The following is a 17,964-nucleotide window of genomic DNA, read 5'->3' on the forward strand; positions in this document are numbered from 1 at the left end:
TCTTGGAGTCATCATTGATGCCAAGATGAACATGGGCCGGCAGTGTGGGGATGCAGTCAGGAAGGCCAACCACACCTTGTCATGCATTCAAAGATGCATCTTGAGCAGGTCCAAGGTGATCCTCTCCCTCTATGCGGCACTGGTCAGGCCACAGCTGAAGTACTGCGTCCGGTTCTGGGCACCGCACTTCAAGAGGGATGCGGACAGCATGGAGAGGGTCCAGAGGAGGGCTACTCGCATGATCAGGGGGAGCAGGGCAGGCCCTACAAGGAGAGGCTACGGGACCTGAACCTATTCAGCCTCCACAAGAGAAGGCTGAGGAGGGATCTAGTGGCCTGTTACAAAGTAGTCAGGGGGGATCAGCAGGCATTGGGGAGTCCCTGTTCCCCCGAGCGCCAGGAGTGACCAGGAATAATGGTCACAAGCTGGCAGAGGGTAGATTTAGGCTAGATATCAGGAGGCGCTACTCTTTCTTGCCATGGCAAGGGGTCGGACTCGATGATCTGCTCAGGACCCTTCTGACCCTACAAACTATGAAACTATGACTCAGAGGAGCCTTATAGACCAACTAAAACTAGTTAGTCTATTAGCTGCAAGTCTTCCTCATCTTCTGCCTGACTCCAGACACAGCTAACTCCCTCTTGCTGCTCAGAGAAGCCCTGCACCTTCTTACACAGGATCCTAGAATCTGCAATTTCTGCACACACATCACTATTTCTTCTTGCATGAGGTGCAAAGTTCACACTGATTGATTACTCACTTGAAATCTGGCCACAAAAGTCGTATTAGAGACAACCCTTTTCTCTTAGCACATTCCTAGTAATCCTGAAAACATCACTAAAAAGCATGTGATAAAATGCACTGAAGTTCTTAGATCCACTCGAGAGTTTTTTCCAAGTCAGCATGAGGGGAAAGAAAAATGTTTACCATCCCTATGGCTTTACTGCTTTAAAAAATTGTTTAAGTAAACCAATGTTGGCAATCCACTCCATCAGGTAGTTTTTTCTCCTATGACATTCCTAATTTAATGATGGAGAAAAATTAAGTGAGAAGTTACCTTTTTTGCCTACAGTCACATGGAAGAAAGAAGGAAATTAGCATTTCTTTGCTTCAATTCCTGTGCTCAGGCCACTAGATTACACCAACCCTCTAAAAGTTGGAAACTTTAGGAATAATAATAATAATCTGTTCTTTCAATTTAACCTCTTCAGCAAAGAGAGCTGCAGCCAAGGAAACCACTGAGCTCAGCTCTGATCAACTTCAAGGACGCAGTAGGGAACAGAAATATGCAACAAAAAGGAGAGGCCAGAAAAATGTTTCATATAAGGGGAGCTTGAAATGGCACGGACTGTTTATCTGAGAGAAGAGACATAACAGGGAACATGGCAGAAGTATACCAGATAATAAATGGCATGGAACTCATCCTGTAGGTCAGTGGCAGGCTTGTGGAAAGACAAGAACAGGAGGACATTCAATGAGACTGGGAGGAAACTTGTACCCCTAGTAAAAGACACTCCACCCCCTCCCCCAACACTTTACAGCACTGAACTTCACTCAGAAGAATTCAAGAATTAAGAAAAATGTTTCCATTATTCATTAGATAAACCATCCCAGTCAAGTGTCTGCCTAACCTGGTTTCGAAAGTTTCCAAGCACAGAGAATCCGCAGCTTCTCCAAGTAGCCTGTTCCAATGCCTGGCCATGCTCATAATCAGAAAGTTCCTCCTAATCTCCAGCCTAAAAATTTCCCTTGCTGTAGTGTGAGGCCATTGCTCCCAGTCCTGTCCTCTACAGTCACAGAAAAAAGCCTATCTTCATCCTCTCTATAAATCACCCTTCTACAGGTTCCTATGGAATACACTCCTCCACCCCAATGTCCCATGAAATGAATGGTTACTGCATGGACACAGTCAGAAAAGGGTTAAGAATGTCCTTCCAAAATGGATCAAAAAAGTCTGCTGCTCTTGCATTCTGTTACCACACGCAAGCAGGGATGGAGCCAAACCCATGCTTCAGATAAGCACAGTACAGGCAGGGAATTCCTGACAGCTTGCTCTTTCCAGGGATGACTGAGTCTTCCAGCTCCACACTGAATCATCACCTCCCTATCACCCCCAGCCCATCAAGGCCTGGCATGCCAAACATCCAGTCCTGACATTCTCAAGTGCCAGAGAAAACCAACAGCTGCCCACAAGTTCCCTCTTAACTTTACACCTCTCCCACTGAACATCTTAAAAAAAATTTTGAAAAAGATAAAAGCTCAATTGGAAGGTTCTACTGCAGAAACTATAGAAGGGCAGAAAAATGTCAAGGTCTGTGTGTATTCAACAAATACAAAGTGGAATTATATAAAAGCAACAGCTAATAAAAAAGATTGTTCTGTGCTGTGTTTTCCATCTTTCCAACCATTATAGGAATAAAATTATCCACGGAGAAGATCGAAAACCTTTTTCAAAACTAATACAATTAAGCTTTATTACACTGTTTCAAGTACATTTCTCTCCTCTCCCATCCCAGCCCCCTCCATCTCCCATTCCAATCTAAACTAACGGTTGGAGGCATTCTTCTATTTTATTACCAGCAAAACGCTAGTGTTTAAGGGTCAGAAACTATCTAGTATTTTCAGCAAGGAAACAAAACCAGTCCTTATTATCTGCTCACTATTGTAAGAGGAAAAGCTAGAAAAGGAAAATCTACAAATTGAATAGAGTGGAGGATTTGCCATTCCATTGAAGAATCAAGCACCTGCAGCCACCTGGCTTTTAAAGGGTTTGCCCTACATAGGGCATACAGCTCAGAAAAAGGAACCATGGAATATAAAAGGAGCTTAAGGGAAGGATAGGACCAGATGGACACAACTTTGCTCCAGCCCACCCATACATAAAGGACAGACATACATACAAATACTCCCAGCAGTTGCCGCTTCAGGAAACCAAAGCTGGAAAGAACACTATAATAGAGGCACAGCATGAAACCAAGAAATTGCAAAAATTCCCTTTGCATATGAACATATGGACAACTGTGATAATTAAAACGATGGCTGGTGAATTGTCAGAAATTTCGCTGCACAATCTCCATTATCCAGAAACGGAATTTAAACCTGAATGAAACACCAAGTGGTAGTTTTAATAGTCATCTTTTTTAATTAATTATATGGATAAGAGCATTACACAAATGTACAAAAGTGAAAGTGCTGACAGGCACATTTCACCATTAAGGGCATTAAGACAGTAAGTATTTCACGTAGTGATCGCGCACTAGCAGAGGGTGGAAAAAGGAACCTGGGAAGTACCAAGAGGTTCTTGCTGCTTACGCCACCTAGAATTTTCCAGTGTTCAATCTTCGCCCTCATGCCACACATTGTTTTTTAAGGCGACTGATGCACAAATTCCACCAGCTCTTTAAGATCCACCTTTTCCAGCACTTTGCAGTCTGTCTTCAGTAGACCATACCTCCAGAAATCAAATGGGTTAAGCTCTCTGTCGTGAGGTCTAATTGCTTCCAATTGGGGAAGATTAATCTTTACATTTATTACAAAAATAAAAGGCCACTGCTAACATGGTTTTATTTTGCCAGGAAGTGAAAGATGCATCCATTCATAAGGAACAGCAGGGCAGCTCTTCTTTTTTATTACATCAATTTTTAAAAACTCATCACAGTAAACAATTAAACAGAGAAGCAAACCCCACGTTTAGGGGAGAGATTCAAATCCCTAAACGAATTTTCAAAGGTCATTTCAGGCTTAAAAGATGCTTGACAGTGTCTCTTTAAAATCATGCTCATTTCAAAGGCTTATCCAGCAAGCAGCAGGCAATGCACTGCAACAATACAGGTTGAGCTGTTGGCCTCCCCAGAGAAAAATTAGTAATGCAACTTTAATTCATATTTATAGCAAGATTTGAGATTATCTGTAATTTTGGGGGCCACAGATTTCTAAAGAATTTTTAAAATAAATAAATAAATAAATAAAGGTAACTTCCCTTTCAACTAGACCCTGTGGCAATAAATAAATAAATAAATAAATAAAACAAAGCCTGAATTATTATAAATTATGTGTTAAAAAGATTCTTCCAATTAAAAAACAATTATCTTTTAAATGCGAGTTGTTTAAATGGTTCAGGTTGTGGAGATTTTTGATTTAACTGCATAAGGGGGGTTTGGGGGATAAATAATGGGGACTGACAGTTCCAGGTTTCAGCACAATGCTTCTCGTTTCTCTTCTCTGCTGATCCACTCAGATCTACGTCTGATCCTATTAGCATTCAGCTGCCACAAATGAAAGACATCACAGATTTACCTTCCTCTCGATGCGGGCCAACTGCTCCTTATAGAAGGTCTCTTGACGCTTCAGCTCCACCTCTTTGCTCTGCAGCTCCTGGGCCTAGGAGGAAAAGGAAATAGCACCGTCAACAGAAAAGAAAGGTGAGGGGCAACAGTTTGGGGTGGAGGAGGGGGAAGCAGGAGGAACTTGGAGCCCCTGCTTCACGTGCTGGTAGAAGGGGTCGGAAGGGGAGGGGGGTGGGATCTGTACCAAAACCAGTCAGAACTGCCACTTTATACATATTTATTTCCAATGCTACCCTCAAAGCTCAAAGCCTTGAGCAACCATCACATTTCTTTTTCTCTACCCACTTACATACTTTCTTCAGGTTCAAGTTTCAAGTGTGCACTCTTTTCTGAACCCCAAGGCTGAACCTCTGATAAAATTCAATCATCTGTAAGATCTGAGGGGAAACCTTAGGTATGCAGCTGTAGTATACTGGTCTCACACATTGCCCATGTATTTGTTTGTATATACTTAGTGTTTTGAGTGTCATGGCAGCCCCCCAGTTTTATCCCAAAACTAGTGTCTACTCTACCTATACATTTCCTGAGCATACATGTCCTCAGTCCTCTCAATTCATTTGTCTTGGGCCTTGCTTTCAATAGAAGCAAGTGTTATTTTTCACTACCCGAGCATGAGGTCTGTGTGTGCAACACTTCCAAACAGCAAGCCTGATAGCCCATCATCTCATGCTTAAATAATAACCCGGGCATCACCCACACAAATTGGGATAGAAAAGATAACTGTTTGCATTCTTACAAGAACACAGGTGCCCTATTTAGAAAACAGAGCTCTCTACAGATGGCCACAGTTCAACACATTCACACACTTGTGTTGACATGGCATTGAGATAATGTCATGGATAGCACTGAACTGGTATGTTATATTAGCAGCTTGAAATAAAAAGAAGCAACAGTAAGATTTCAATGAAAGAAGGTGGGGGAAGAATGGCATTTGGGACTCCAAAAACCTTCATAACTCCCTAACTTATTACTAGGCAAAAGACCTTTCAAAGGCTGGATTATTGGACTGTTTCACATGAGTGCTAACAGTGATAATCCATACTCAGATCCTAGCAGCACTACTCCTAACTTTTAATGATACCCGCTGCAAACATAGAAGGATGCTGGTCCAAGATGATTAAGCAGCTGGGAGAAGAACATCGCTGTGGGCTCAGACCTGTCATTTTACAGCCAACAGCCATTGCTAATAAGAAAAACTACATCTGAAAGCAAGTTCCTGCGCATTTCCTTCCCTCTGCTCCCCTAGTGATGGATATACAGTGGAATAATGGGGCTGCGAGGGTGGAGAGCTTCAAAGTTAGGGATGAAGGAGGGACACTGGATGAGGATGTTGTTAAAGCAGAAGGAGGGCTCTTCATTACATGCACAGTCTTTAGAAAGACAGCAAGTTCTTTACAACAATAACTAGCTATGAACAAATTTGGTCCCTGTACTTGCCTTCTCTGCCCTCCAGGGCCAGATTAAGGCATAAGAACTGAGGGCCCATGCCTAAAACCCCAGCCCTGGAGTCAAGGGATTAAAAAACAACTCCCAGATTTTACCATAAGCATTTGAAAAAGGATTTTAAGACAAGGTAGACAAAGCCTTGGCTAGGATGATATAGTTGGGGTGGTTTTGCTTTGAGCAGGGGGTTGGGCTAGATGGCATCTAGAGGTCCTGCCCAATCCTAATTTTCTACAAGTCTATGATTCCAAGATGGATAAGTAACTGGCTCAATAGCCACAAGCAAAGGATAATTATTACCGGGTGCATGTCAGAAAGGCAGCAGGTTACAAACAGAGTCCCACAGGGGTCTGTCCTGGGCCAAGTGCCATTCAATGCGTTTATTAACATTTTGCATGCTGGCATAGAAAAGCTTCTTGAGCAAGTTTGCAGATGACATGAAACTGAGGCGGATTGGAAACACATTGGAGTATGCGAGTGCAATTCAGAAGGATCTCAACAGATTGAAAAGATGGCCTAGAGCTAACAGGGTTAAGGTCAATACAGACAAATGCAGTGGGCTACACCTCAGAAGGAAAAATCAAAAACCAATATGAAATGGGTGACACCTGGCTGGATAGCACCACTGTGGAAAAGGACTTAGGAATCTTGGTAGACTACAGACTCAATATGAGCCTGCAGCATGATGCAGCCCCACAAAAAGCAAATGCAGCTAGGATGCATCAATAGAAGCATTAAGTACAAGACACAGGAAGTGATAGGGTCTCTACCCAGCACTGATTAGGCCTCATGTGGAATAGCGCATGCAGTTCTGGGCTCCACATTTTAAAATGGACACGGAGAAGTTAGAGAAGGTCCTAAAGCAGGCAAAGATGATAAAAGGCTTGGAAAGCAAGTCATATGAGGAAAAGCTGAAGGAGCTAGGCATGTTCAGTTTGCAAAAAAGGCACTTAAGAGGGGACATGATAGCAGTCTTCAAATGCTTGAAGGGCTGCCATAAAGAGGAGAGAAAGCACCTTCTCTCTCTCGCTGCAAAGAAAGGGCCATGGACCAATGGTTTCAAGTTGCAGCGAAGTTAAGTTCAGATTGGATATCTGGAAAGAAACTTCCTCACTGTTAGAATAGTGAGGCAGTGGAACAGACTGCCTAGAGAAGTTGTGAACTCTCCATCACTGGAAGTGTTCAAAAAGAGGTTGGACAGCCACTGGTCATGGTTGATCTACACTGGGGGTGGGTAAAATACAGCTCACAGGCTGGAGCTAGCCTGCCAATCGAATGCATCAGGCCTGTGAGTTGGCAGACACAGTCATAGGATCTGGTCCATAGGAAGCTGGCACTTACAGCTGCTGCATTGTGCCAGGCAGGTCCTGGCCCCATCCACAGCTTACACCAGCTCATGCCCCATGTGCCAGAAACAGCACAAGGTGCACACTAGCATCAGCTGTGGACACTGCCTACAGGTTCCCACCAGGGACTAGAGCAACTGCCTGGGACGTGCTGATGCAGCAGCATCATCTGCAGACTCAGGAGGATGCCCCAATCCCCAGCGGGAACCAGTCACCCAAGTCCACAGCTGATCCCAGCACCCATCTAGCACTGCTTCTGGCACACAGGCCGGGAGCTGGTGTAAGCTGCAGGGCCAGGCTGGAGGTGCAAGACACTTGGGGGGAGGCAGGACAGGGAAGGGAAGGGGAGACAGAAAGGCAGCCTTGTCCATGAGGAGCAGCAGTAGCTGGTGCTGGGCACCAGGCAAAACCTGGACCTGGCAGCAGGTATGCTTGCCACTTCCAGGGCCCTTCTGGCTGTGGCTGCCTGAAGCTCAGACTGGGGCTGTCATGCAGCTCATTCCTCCTGCTGTTACTGCCATTCTGCAGCAGCAGGGTGGGGTCATAGGGCAGCCCCAGTTCGGGCTCTGGACAGCCACAGCCAGAAGGGCCCTGGAAATGGCGAGTGTGCCCACTGCCAGGTGCAGCTTTTTGCTGGCACCCAGCACCAGCTGTTGCCAATCATCATGGGCAGGGATGCCTCTGTCTCCCCCTTCCTCACCCTCCCCCCAAAATTGTCCTGCAGCTCCAGCACAGCCCTGCAGCTTACACCAGCTCCCAGCCCATGCACTGGAAGCAGTGCTGGGCAGGCACCAGCATCAGCTTCCCCCTGGAAATAAGGGTATCTGCTCAAGCCCCTCCTTGGGGTAAAAGGACAGTTAGAGGCTGAAGCTGCCATCTGCCCCCATATAGGAAGGTTTGGGGAGCTGCTGGGGGGTGGGGCAGGAAAGCACTGACCTGGCCTGTGACAGATTCCCAAAACTCCCTATGTGGCCCTCAGGCCCAAATAATTGCCTACCCACCCCTGATCTAGGCATAAATGTTTCTTTTTATGACCAGGTCACAAAATGCTTAGACACAGGAATCAAAGTAGACATCATCTACTAGGATTTTAAGAAGGCCTTTGATATATCTCATTATATTCTCATAGATAAACTGAGTGACCGTGATGTAGATGATTAGACAGCTAGGTGGATGGCAAATTGGCTTAGGGGGTCACACCCAGAGAGTGGTGGTGGATGGGTCGGTATCAACCTAGAAAGATAGTTTCATAGTTGGTAAGGTCAGAAGGGACCTGCGCAGATCGTCAAGTCCGACCCTCTGCCATGGCAGGAAAGAGTACTGGGTCAAACAACCCCAGCAAGGCGTCCAGCCTCCTCTTAAAGACCCTCAGGATAGGAGCCAGCACCACTTCTCTTGAAAGTTGGTTCCAGACCCTAGCTGCTCTGACAGTGAAGTAGTGCTTCCTGATGTCTACCCTCTGCCAGCTCGTGACCATTATTTCTCACCACTCCCAGTGATGTGGACAGTGGAGTCCCACTGCGGACACTGCCTGCAGATGTGGGCAGCAGAGGCGCAGTCCTTGGACCGGTGTTATTCAATGTCTTCATCGGTGAATAAGATGAGGGCATGGAAAGCACTCTGTCCAAACTCGCAGATGATACTAAATTATGGGGTAAAGTTAACGCACCAGAGGGTAGGGAACGAATCCAAGCAGATCTGGACAGGTTGGAAAAAATGAGCAGAACAGAATAGGATGTAGTTCAATAAGGACAAATGCAAGGTGCTGCACCTAAGACGACGAAATCACCAGCATGCTTACAGGCTGACGGAGGACCTTCTCAGCAGCACAGCAGTGGAAAGGGATCTCGGAGTCACTGTTGCCTCCACGATGTCACGTTGACGACTCGTGTTCAAAGTGATCAGTAAAGCTAACCACACTATCATGTATTAGCAGATGCATGACAAACAGGTCCAAGGAGGTGATATTTCCCTTTATGCAGCATTAGTCAGGCCGCAGTTGGCGTGCTGCGTCCAGTTTTGGGCGCTACACTTCAAGAGGGATGTGGACAACCTCAAGAGGGTTCAGAGGAGGGCCACTCATACTGTTAGGGGCCTGCAGGCAAAACAGAGATTGAAGGCCCTGAGCCTCCACAAGAGAAGGCTGAGAGGTGACCTTGTGGCTGCCTACAAATTCATCAGGGGGGACAGCAAGGAATAGGAGATGCACAGCACCCCTTGGAGTAACTAGGAACAATGGCCACAAAACTGATGGAGAGCAGATTTAAGTTAGACATCAGGAAGAGCTTCTTTACAACAAGCACTGCCAGAATCTGGAATGGTCTGCCAAGGGAGGCGGTGCTGCCCCCCTACCTTGGGGGTCTTTAAGAGAAGGCTAGACATGCACCTGGCTGGGGTCATCTGACACCAGCACTCTTTCCTGCCCAGGGCAGGAGTTTGGACTCAATGTTCTGCTAAGATCCCTTCCAACCCAAACATCTATGAATCTATATTTTACTATGGGTATTTCCCATGCTTTGCTGGTTGCTCCTCTCCCCCACACACACTTGCTGCTAAGTGTCAGGAAGTTTTTAAGCCTTCCTCAGAGGCACTGGGTGTTGGCTGAGGACTTCAACTGGGGTGTGCCAATGCTCCTGCTGGGACCAAAGCCAGAAGTTCTTGGCTAGAGGATCTTGCCCCTCAGCTCAGGGTCAGGCTGATCACCACATTTAGAGTCAGAAAGGAATTTTACCCAACAGTTAGACTGATAAAGGACTGCAGGGGTTTTTACCTTCCTCTGTAGCAGGGGGTATGGCCCCTACCTGGGATCTCTCAAGCTTACATTGATATTTCACAGAAGCAGGATGTTGGCTTCCATGGTTCCCTACTTTACCTGCGACATAGTATTATGACTATGTTGTATCTGGGTTGATGATTACCTTAAGCAGAGTTTAGATTACAGACTGTATAGGGTGACTTGGATAGGGATGATCCTACTTCACACAGGGGTTTGGCCTAGGCCTCTAGAGATCCCTTCCAGCTCTACTTCCTTCTGATTTTATGAGTCCGCCATTTTCCAACATTAGGTATACACAGGACATGTTTTCACAGCAGCACTCCTTAACCTGGATGAAGACATGACCTACTAACCATGAAACCTGTGCCTGGCAGGGGACTTGAAGCTTGGTTTCCGAACTCCCAGACCAGCACCCTAATTCACAGACCTTTCTTCGTCCCAATATGTCTAACTACTCTGATGATTCTCCTCAACATCACCATCATCTCACCAGGGAAAGTTCTCCTGTTACTCAGACAACGCTTTCAGCGTCTGGCTCATTTTAAAAGATCTGCTGAGGCTCCAGTCCATTGAGGAGTTCTGAGAAGCATCCTGTTCTGTGACAGAACAGCTTGAAAGTTGTTTTCTATTTTCCTCTACCCCCAGCTGTTATTAGTAGAAACTTTAATCTGATGTTTGAAGTACGAAGGATTCTGTCAGAGCATGTGTCATTTGAAATATTCCCTGTACCAAACTGGGTTAGGCAACCAGGGACATTTTTGCATGAATCCAGGATATTATGAATTTTCTAGTCCTGCTGCTTATTCCCCTACACAGAAGTCAGAAGCCTGTAATGTCCCAGATGGAGCTGACTGCTATGGAGATTATAATAATTTCACAGAGGATTGAGACTGCAGGTGGCAAACAAAGCATCAGAGACACTCCTCACGTAAAGGTCTTTATAACTGAAGAATGCATGGTGAGAATAAAGAAACATATAACACACCGATCTGAACATTCTGTTTGGGAGAACTGCCAACCCATTTCACATTCATGTTTAAGGGCCTTCATTGGACTTGGGCACATCGTACAAGGGACACCAACATCCTGAGAAGATGGACTATAAAGCCAGAAGGCAGAACACTAAGAAAAGAGTGAGTCTGGTTGTTGAAGGAAACCTAAAACACCAAGCGAGCAACAGAGAAGGGAAACTAACTAGAAGTGGAGTGTAAGAGAATGAACATTGGGGTTAGAAAACTGAGAGGACAGAACAAGTGGGAAGACTGCCTCCCTCCTCCCTTGCACACATGCAAGAAATCCACTTCCCTCCTCTGCAAAGGAATGCAACAAGACTGTATTGAAAGCCAGGAGTTCTGGCCTCACAAAATGGGACAGTGACAACACAGCATCAACACATCACCATAGAGCACTGTTCAGCAGAGAACCTGGGGCATTCAGGGTGAAAACTAGACCTAATTTCTACAAACTGTTGAAGAACCAGGAGCTGGCAGAGACTGAAAAAAATCATTGTGTGTGTATGCAAGTAAGTAGGGACAACCTGAGGGACCCTGTAACTCTTGGTTGTTCTCCGCTGCCCAAACATCTTCTAAGTTGATGAAATCACCTTGCCAGACAAGGAGATTCAGGTACGTCATTAAAAATTTGGGTCAGCCATAAGAAGCTGCTGCAGAGCAATGTAGTCTTTCTTCCATGCTTCTTGTCCCTTAAGGCAGGCATAAGGAATGAGCTATAAAAGGGGACTTGCATGGTTTCCAAACCAATTGTTACCAATCCTTAGGACAGTGATTCTCAACCCAGGGTGGTGGCAAAGGGTGTCACAAGATCCTTTTAAGGGTCATATGGGGTATCATGCACATCCAATGATGTCAATACTGCAAACACCTACATATGATTCACAAGATTCAGAAGTTTAAAATAAAAATCCATATGTTTTAAAACATTCTGACCTCTTGTGGGCCAAGATCTTTGCAGAAGAATTGCTCCATTATTTTGTGTAGTCAAAAAATGAGCGGAAGCTAACAGCTATCATTTTCCAAAGGGTGCTTTGAGTCTAACAAGGTTAAAAACAGCTGCCTTAGGGATTAGGCACAAAACATATGATACGCACAAATCATAACCCTCTGTGATTTTGGCTGCCATAAGACAGACAGGCCTTCATGGCACTTCAGAAGCCTTCACTGAAAAACATGCACTCTATATGCAAAACAATGTACTTCCTTGAACTTACCCTACAGAGCCACACATGACATTAGTAAAGACCTTGCAATCAGTCTTCCATTGCTAGGCTTATGGCAGGTACCATGCCAGCTGTTTGAATTTATGTAGTACTGTTGATTTCACACAAAATATTTGTATGGCATTTTTATGTTCTTTACTTAAGCCCCACCCCCACCCCCAAAAACCCAAGAAAACAAAACTCGCTCTCTTTTAACCTTGCTCACTACACACCTGGAGACATGGACATGTAACCCAGATAAAAGATCTGCAAGAAGAGGGGGGTTTGCTGGCTCGCGCAGACTAAGGTAGTGTATTGGCATCTAGCAACGAGACAAACAATAGTGCTGCATGCAGCTGATAGCTATTACCAGGCTGTTCCAACTGGCAAAACCACCAAGAATCCTAGATGTTGGGAAGAGGGCGAGAAGCAGAATCCATCTTTGCAAACTGGAGTTCTTCCCATAGGCAACTGACAGCATTTGGCAACAGATATTCTGAAATGCATGTCTTCTCCAAAAATCAGACTCCTCAGCCACAGATAGACTATAAACTCCTACAGTGTTTTACAGGACCACCGCTGGAAAAGACAGTGCTCCCTCCCCTCCCCCGAAGAGAAGATTTTAAGTTCTCTTTAAAAATACCTTGTTTCTATACTCAGTTTTTTTGACTTAGGGATGGTGCAGGGTTGGGATTACTTCCACAAAAGAAATTCAGTTGATAGGTCTCATCGAGACACCTTGGCCCAACAACTGCAGATGGTTATGCAGCATGCCCTCATTCAGTTATGGTATGGGGAAGAACTGGGTCAAGGACTGGAACAAAAGGCCTGCAACCCGTCAGGACCACAGCGCGTTGGAAAATGGTGTGGTCTAGAACTACAGTAGCTGGAGCACTGCTGAGAGAGACTTATAGGCAATGAGTTTCAAGCAAGTCTCAGACTAACTTAGCCAACAACTCAGTGGTTGTTGGTACAGTTCTCAAATCACTATTTGAGGCACTTGAGGTCTGCAAAGTCATCCTACTATTCTTTGATCCCTGGTTCATATCATGGCATTACAGCTCCATCTCAGGCCCTATTATATTGCCACTTCTACTGAAGTCAAAAGAATTGACTTTAAATGACCTTTAACCATGAGTGCAAGCTCCAGTGAAGCTCTGCTGGCCTTGCTATGTCAGTTGTGGGTGTGAGAAGGTCACACCCCATAGCCAATACAGTCATGACTGTAAAAGCCCCAGTGTAGAGGCATTTCCACTAGCAGAATAGTGTTTTTGCTATTTGTAGAAGATGGTTTATCTCTAGCAGTAGGGAGGAAATCTCCTTTTGTTGGTAGAACTGCATCTACACAAGCGAAGCAGCTCTCTGGCACCATAGTTAAAGAGGCCCATAATGCAGATTCAGCCTCAGGGCCTTACTGAGCAACACCTGAGTAAGCTTTGTTTCCTTCCTGTTTCTGCTACCCCCTCAGTCTCTTACATACACTCCCCTATCAAGTTTGGTTTCAGCAGCTGTAAGCTACACAAAAGGAACCACTGAAAATCTTTATGGAGGAAATAATATGCAATTTTCTAGCTGAACACCTTTTAAAATGTAATGACAGAAAATAAAATCCTGCATCTGTGCTCGGCAATAACAATCTGTATGCACACGGTAACAACATGACACTTGGAATAAGCAAGATCCAGACAAAAAGAGCGCTTACCCAGGCGTCCAAATCCACAGGCTTGGAATAAAGAGAGTGCGAGAGAGAAGGGGAAGGAAAGAGGAAAAAAGAAAATGAGTGATTTATGGAGGTTGCCTGCTGCTGCACAACATAGCTTTTAATACAACTAGTTCAGCAAATTTCCTTTAAAATGACAAGCATTTTAACAGTACGGCTATGTGCCTGTGCCTCTGTCACACACTGTTGCAATGTCCACATATAGAGCCAATGCTGGACAGAGATATTCAAAGCATCTGGGTTCATGGCATTATGCAAAAACACTGCACAATGCTGGAGACAGCACCATCAGCAACAGAACATAAGGAATGCAGCTGAGACCAGGGGTACCTTACAGTGCCAAATATTTATCCAGCTGCTCAGAGAAGAGGAGCCATATCCTGTACAAGGTCATTTTTACCTACCCTAAGGTGGTACGGCTGCAATGGGGACTTCCTCACTGAAAGCTTCTTGATTGATCAGCTCTCCACCCAAGTCCCCTTTCACAACCAGGCCAATACACCTACAATGTGGGCCTGAACTTGCTACCAGATCTAAGCTGCCTTCCCTCCCTCTTTTTGTCAGGAACCTGATTTAAGGGCTCCCAGGTAGGAAATGCACAGAGCATGGGAGCTCCAGTATCTCCTCTCACACACTCTGCTGCTGTCAGGTTATTGTTCAAGTCAAAAATAATAAATACAGTAGCAAGCACAAGATGATAAACCTCTCTCGTCCATAAACACCTCAGTCTGAAGCCAGGGTGTTTATGAGGCAGCCAAAGCGCTCATTCATTGTGGAGGGCTGCTGTGCCCCCCCTTCTTCTTGAGGCTATGTTCAAATAGGCAGCCCATTCTTTAAGTGGGACCTTTGGACAGGCTGTCCTTTTAGTTATTTATTTTAATCACAATTATTTATTTGAGGGGGGCTGGCAAAGTGGGGCGAATGTTCTCGTTGACTGTAGTTCAGTGCCAGAGGGGGCAGACAGCAGAGTGCAAGGGGTTTATGGGAGCTGCAATCATTTGAACGGCATGGAGCAGTTACCTGAGCCTACTGAAGGATGATATGCGATTAGCTGTGTATGTTGTCTGTCCCCACCCCTTGCAACAGCCAAGAGGAGTGGAACTGAAGACAGACAGACAGGAAGGAATATATATAGTACAAATGGCTAAAGCCAACTCCCTGCTTTCTGCATCACCACCAAGTCTCCATCAAGCCAACACCCACCAACAACTGAGTTTGACAAAAGTCTGGTTTGAATAAACTCTCTCTTTCCTCATATTTGCAGACGAGACAATGTGCTGGGGTTTGTTGTTTTTTTAAACAGTCCAAGACTCTAGAGATCATCTCATCTCATTGGATGGATAGAAAGGAGAGAGCGTAGGGCTGTTTGTAGCATTTAATTAGAGATGCCACATACAGGTAGCTTTTTGCAGGAGCTACATCAGTCATTCACAGGGCACTTACATCATTACCTGCTATGCTCCTAGCACGTGTTGTCACACTAACATCTGCACACAAACAGATACTGACTCTCTCCCTTTTGGACAGTCTCTGCAGAAATGCAAAGTAATGAGAATGAATTTACCCTCCCACCCTCTAAACAGCTTCTCCGCACCAAGTTTGAGACAATTTTCCACTGCTCTTCCCTATGCCAAACCTGCTCTGTAGCTACACTGTTTTGTTTCCAAAGGTTTAAATCTGCCACCTTTTGTAAAGTGAAAAATCACTAAGAGTCACCAAATGGAAAAAAGTTTTATGAACAGATTTAAAATATAAAAAACTTAGATTCCTCCTTTAACTGTACAGGGTGCACAAGTTCGCTACTGAAACAGGCACCACAGCAATATCAATATCACCTTATACTGGGTAGCCACATGGAAAAGAACAGTGCCGATTTGGATTTTCGCTTTATTCAGGAACTAGGCAAATAAAGGCATGCATGTCCAGAAAGTTCAGGTGAGCCAGAGATGGCATGCCAGGCTAGGAGCAGTGTCTCAAGTATCTTGCAAAAGTTTCTTGGTCCACTGTACTGTTCACTTGTATTAAATTTTTGGCATTTCATTTTCCCCACACCAGCACACAGTCACACATACATGCATTAAACAGAAGTTTTCACACCTATCCAGACTATGACAGGTAATGCTCACTTTAAGTTTTGCTATCTGTCTGGCACCATGCTACAATACTGCAGGCACTCAAGAAGTGGGCTAAGTTGGTGCCTGTGCACTGTACCAATCTGGATGGAATCAACAGTTGCCCAGGGAGACGCCAGACGTTATTTTTAAGGAAGGTCATACATCCAACTCCAAGGGCAGCCAAGGTCGCAACAAGAACCTTGACCTTTGGGCTAGACATTTCCTACTTAGGGAGTCAGCAGGAAAATGGATATAATAGTTACAGGGCATTGCCAGTGTCAGAAGAGGGAAAGGGAGAAGTGGGAATATGAGAAGCTACAAAAGTCTTGGCCAAATATGACATGACAGAAACCTCAACACAGTGAACACAACAGGTTCACAACACACAAATCAGCTACTGTAACAACTTGAGGATGGGCACACTCCAGTCTGAGGGGTTATGGCATAAGATGTGCTGGCATTCTGATGGCCAGGCTTCATCTGCTGAACCAGCAAAAAGCAAGCTTTCTTCAAAGAGAAAAGTCTGGAGCCCAAAACATCTTCATGATGACTGGTATTAGAGAGCCTTAAGAGCACAAGTAGACCCTCATTACCCACATATCTGTTGTCTCATGCTCCCAGCCCCTTAAACACTTCCACTTTAACAGAAAACTGAAGCAGCATCAGTATTAAACATAATAAGAGGCAGAGATTGTTGCCAGCCAACAGAGAAGGAGCAGGGAGAGAGAGAGAGTCAACTGAGCTGTGATCAATTTTAAGGAAAGGCTCAGATGAAATTGCCCAAGTCTAATGTATACCAAACATATACAATTTTATAAACATGGAAGATGGAAAGTAGCAGTAAAAGCCTCTGCCCCTTTATGATTCAGGGACAACAGCAGCTCTAATGCTTATAGCATTGCTGCAAATGAGTTGGTGATGCCTACTGTTGATAGTTTTCATTTAAAATGGAGAGAGAGAAATCTATTTTACAAAATCCAAAGTAAACCAGCTGCTTTCTTTGCTTACTTTAACACTTCCCCCTCACTCCACATTCTCCCCTCCCCACCATCCCCCTGATACACACTTACGGAGCTCTCATTACTCAGACTGCCAATACGCAAGGCATTGAATGCCTCCCCTATGGAAAGCTTATGGAGAGAGTACAGGCTCTCCAGAGACAAATGCTCAAAATATTTAAGGTCTGACAACAAACAAGGCAAAAACTAATCTGTTTAAGCCTTCATTTCTCCTCCCAAGCTCCTCTTAGGCAAATGTAGTTCTAAGGTTCCTGAGCTCACCTGAAAGAACAGAAGCTGGATGTCGAAGGACATGAGGTTCTACCTCAATTGCACGTTACCTCTTTCCAAATTAGATTTGCTCAGCCTACAAGTGAATAGACTTTTTCCCACCCAAGGAGCCAACCCTATGAACCTATCAGTTCCTCAATTATTTCTGGTTTGTGCATCACCAGTCTAGGACTTTGCCTACCTAACAACTTGACCCACTGGGATATCACGGGGGAGGAGGATGAATGGTGGTAGTACTGGCCCCACACACTTATCCTCAGCTCAGTTTACATAGGTGAAGTGGAAAAGGTGAGGGGACAGTTTCTCTTAAGCCATTCAGAACACAGAGATACTCACATTTGAATGGCATGCTACAGATGGATTGTTTTATCAAAACCCTACCAATGCTATATGAAATTCATAGTGCACCTATAATCAATACACCTGCCTCTGGGCAGCATAAAATGATCAATGCATAGGACCAGGAAAGAGCATTCTTTACCCCACTGCACAGTACAACACAATCATAGTGGTGGTGGTGGACGGGTCATATTCGACCTGGGGAGAAGTGGGCAGCAGAGTCCCCCAGGGCTCAGTCCTCAGGCCTGCGCCGTTCAATTTCTTTATCAGCTATTTGGACAACAAAGTGAAAAGCATCCTATTTAAATTTGCTGATGATACCAAAATCTGGGGTGAGGTGAGCACACTAGTAGGGAGGGAAAGGCTGCAGCAAGAC

At 45.0% G+C, this 17,964-nt stretch overlaps 1 protein-coding gene across 4 annotated transcripts in view; it reads right to left on the reverse strand.

The window, feature by feature from the left end:
- CHCHD6 (coiled-coil-helix-coiled-coil-helix domain containing 6) overlaps positions 1-17,964 on the reverse strand; it is a 144,466-nt gene that overhangs the window by 90,253 nt on the left and 36,249 nt on the right. For 2 of the 4 annotated variants that reach the window (XM_019536824.1, XM_019536826.1), the window contains exons 5-6: positions 13,829-13,849; positions 4,297-4,380 (exon numbers count right to left, since the gene is read on the reverse strand). In XM_019536824.1, coding sequence (XP_019392369.1) covers positions 4,297-4,380; positions 13,829-13,849 — 105 coding nt within the window. The remainder of the gene's footprint in view (positions 1-4,296; positions 4,381-13,828; positions 13,850-17,964) is intronic. The other 2 variants (XM_019536825.1, XM_019536827.1) reach the window with 1 other exon arrangement.

The sequence above is a fragment of the Crocodylus porosus genome, unplaced genomic scaffold (genome assembly GCF_001723895.1).
Source record: "Crocodylus porosus isolate Cpor-Errol unplaced genomic scaffold, CroPor_comp1, whole genome shotgun sequence".
In the NCBI taxonomy this organism is placed as follows: Eukaryota; Metazoa; Chordata; order Crocodylia; family Crocodylidae; genus Crocodylus; species Crocodylus porosus.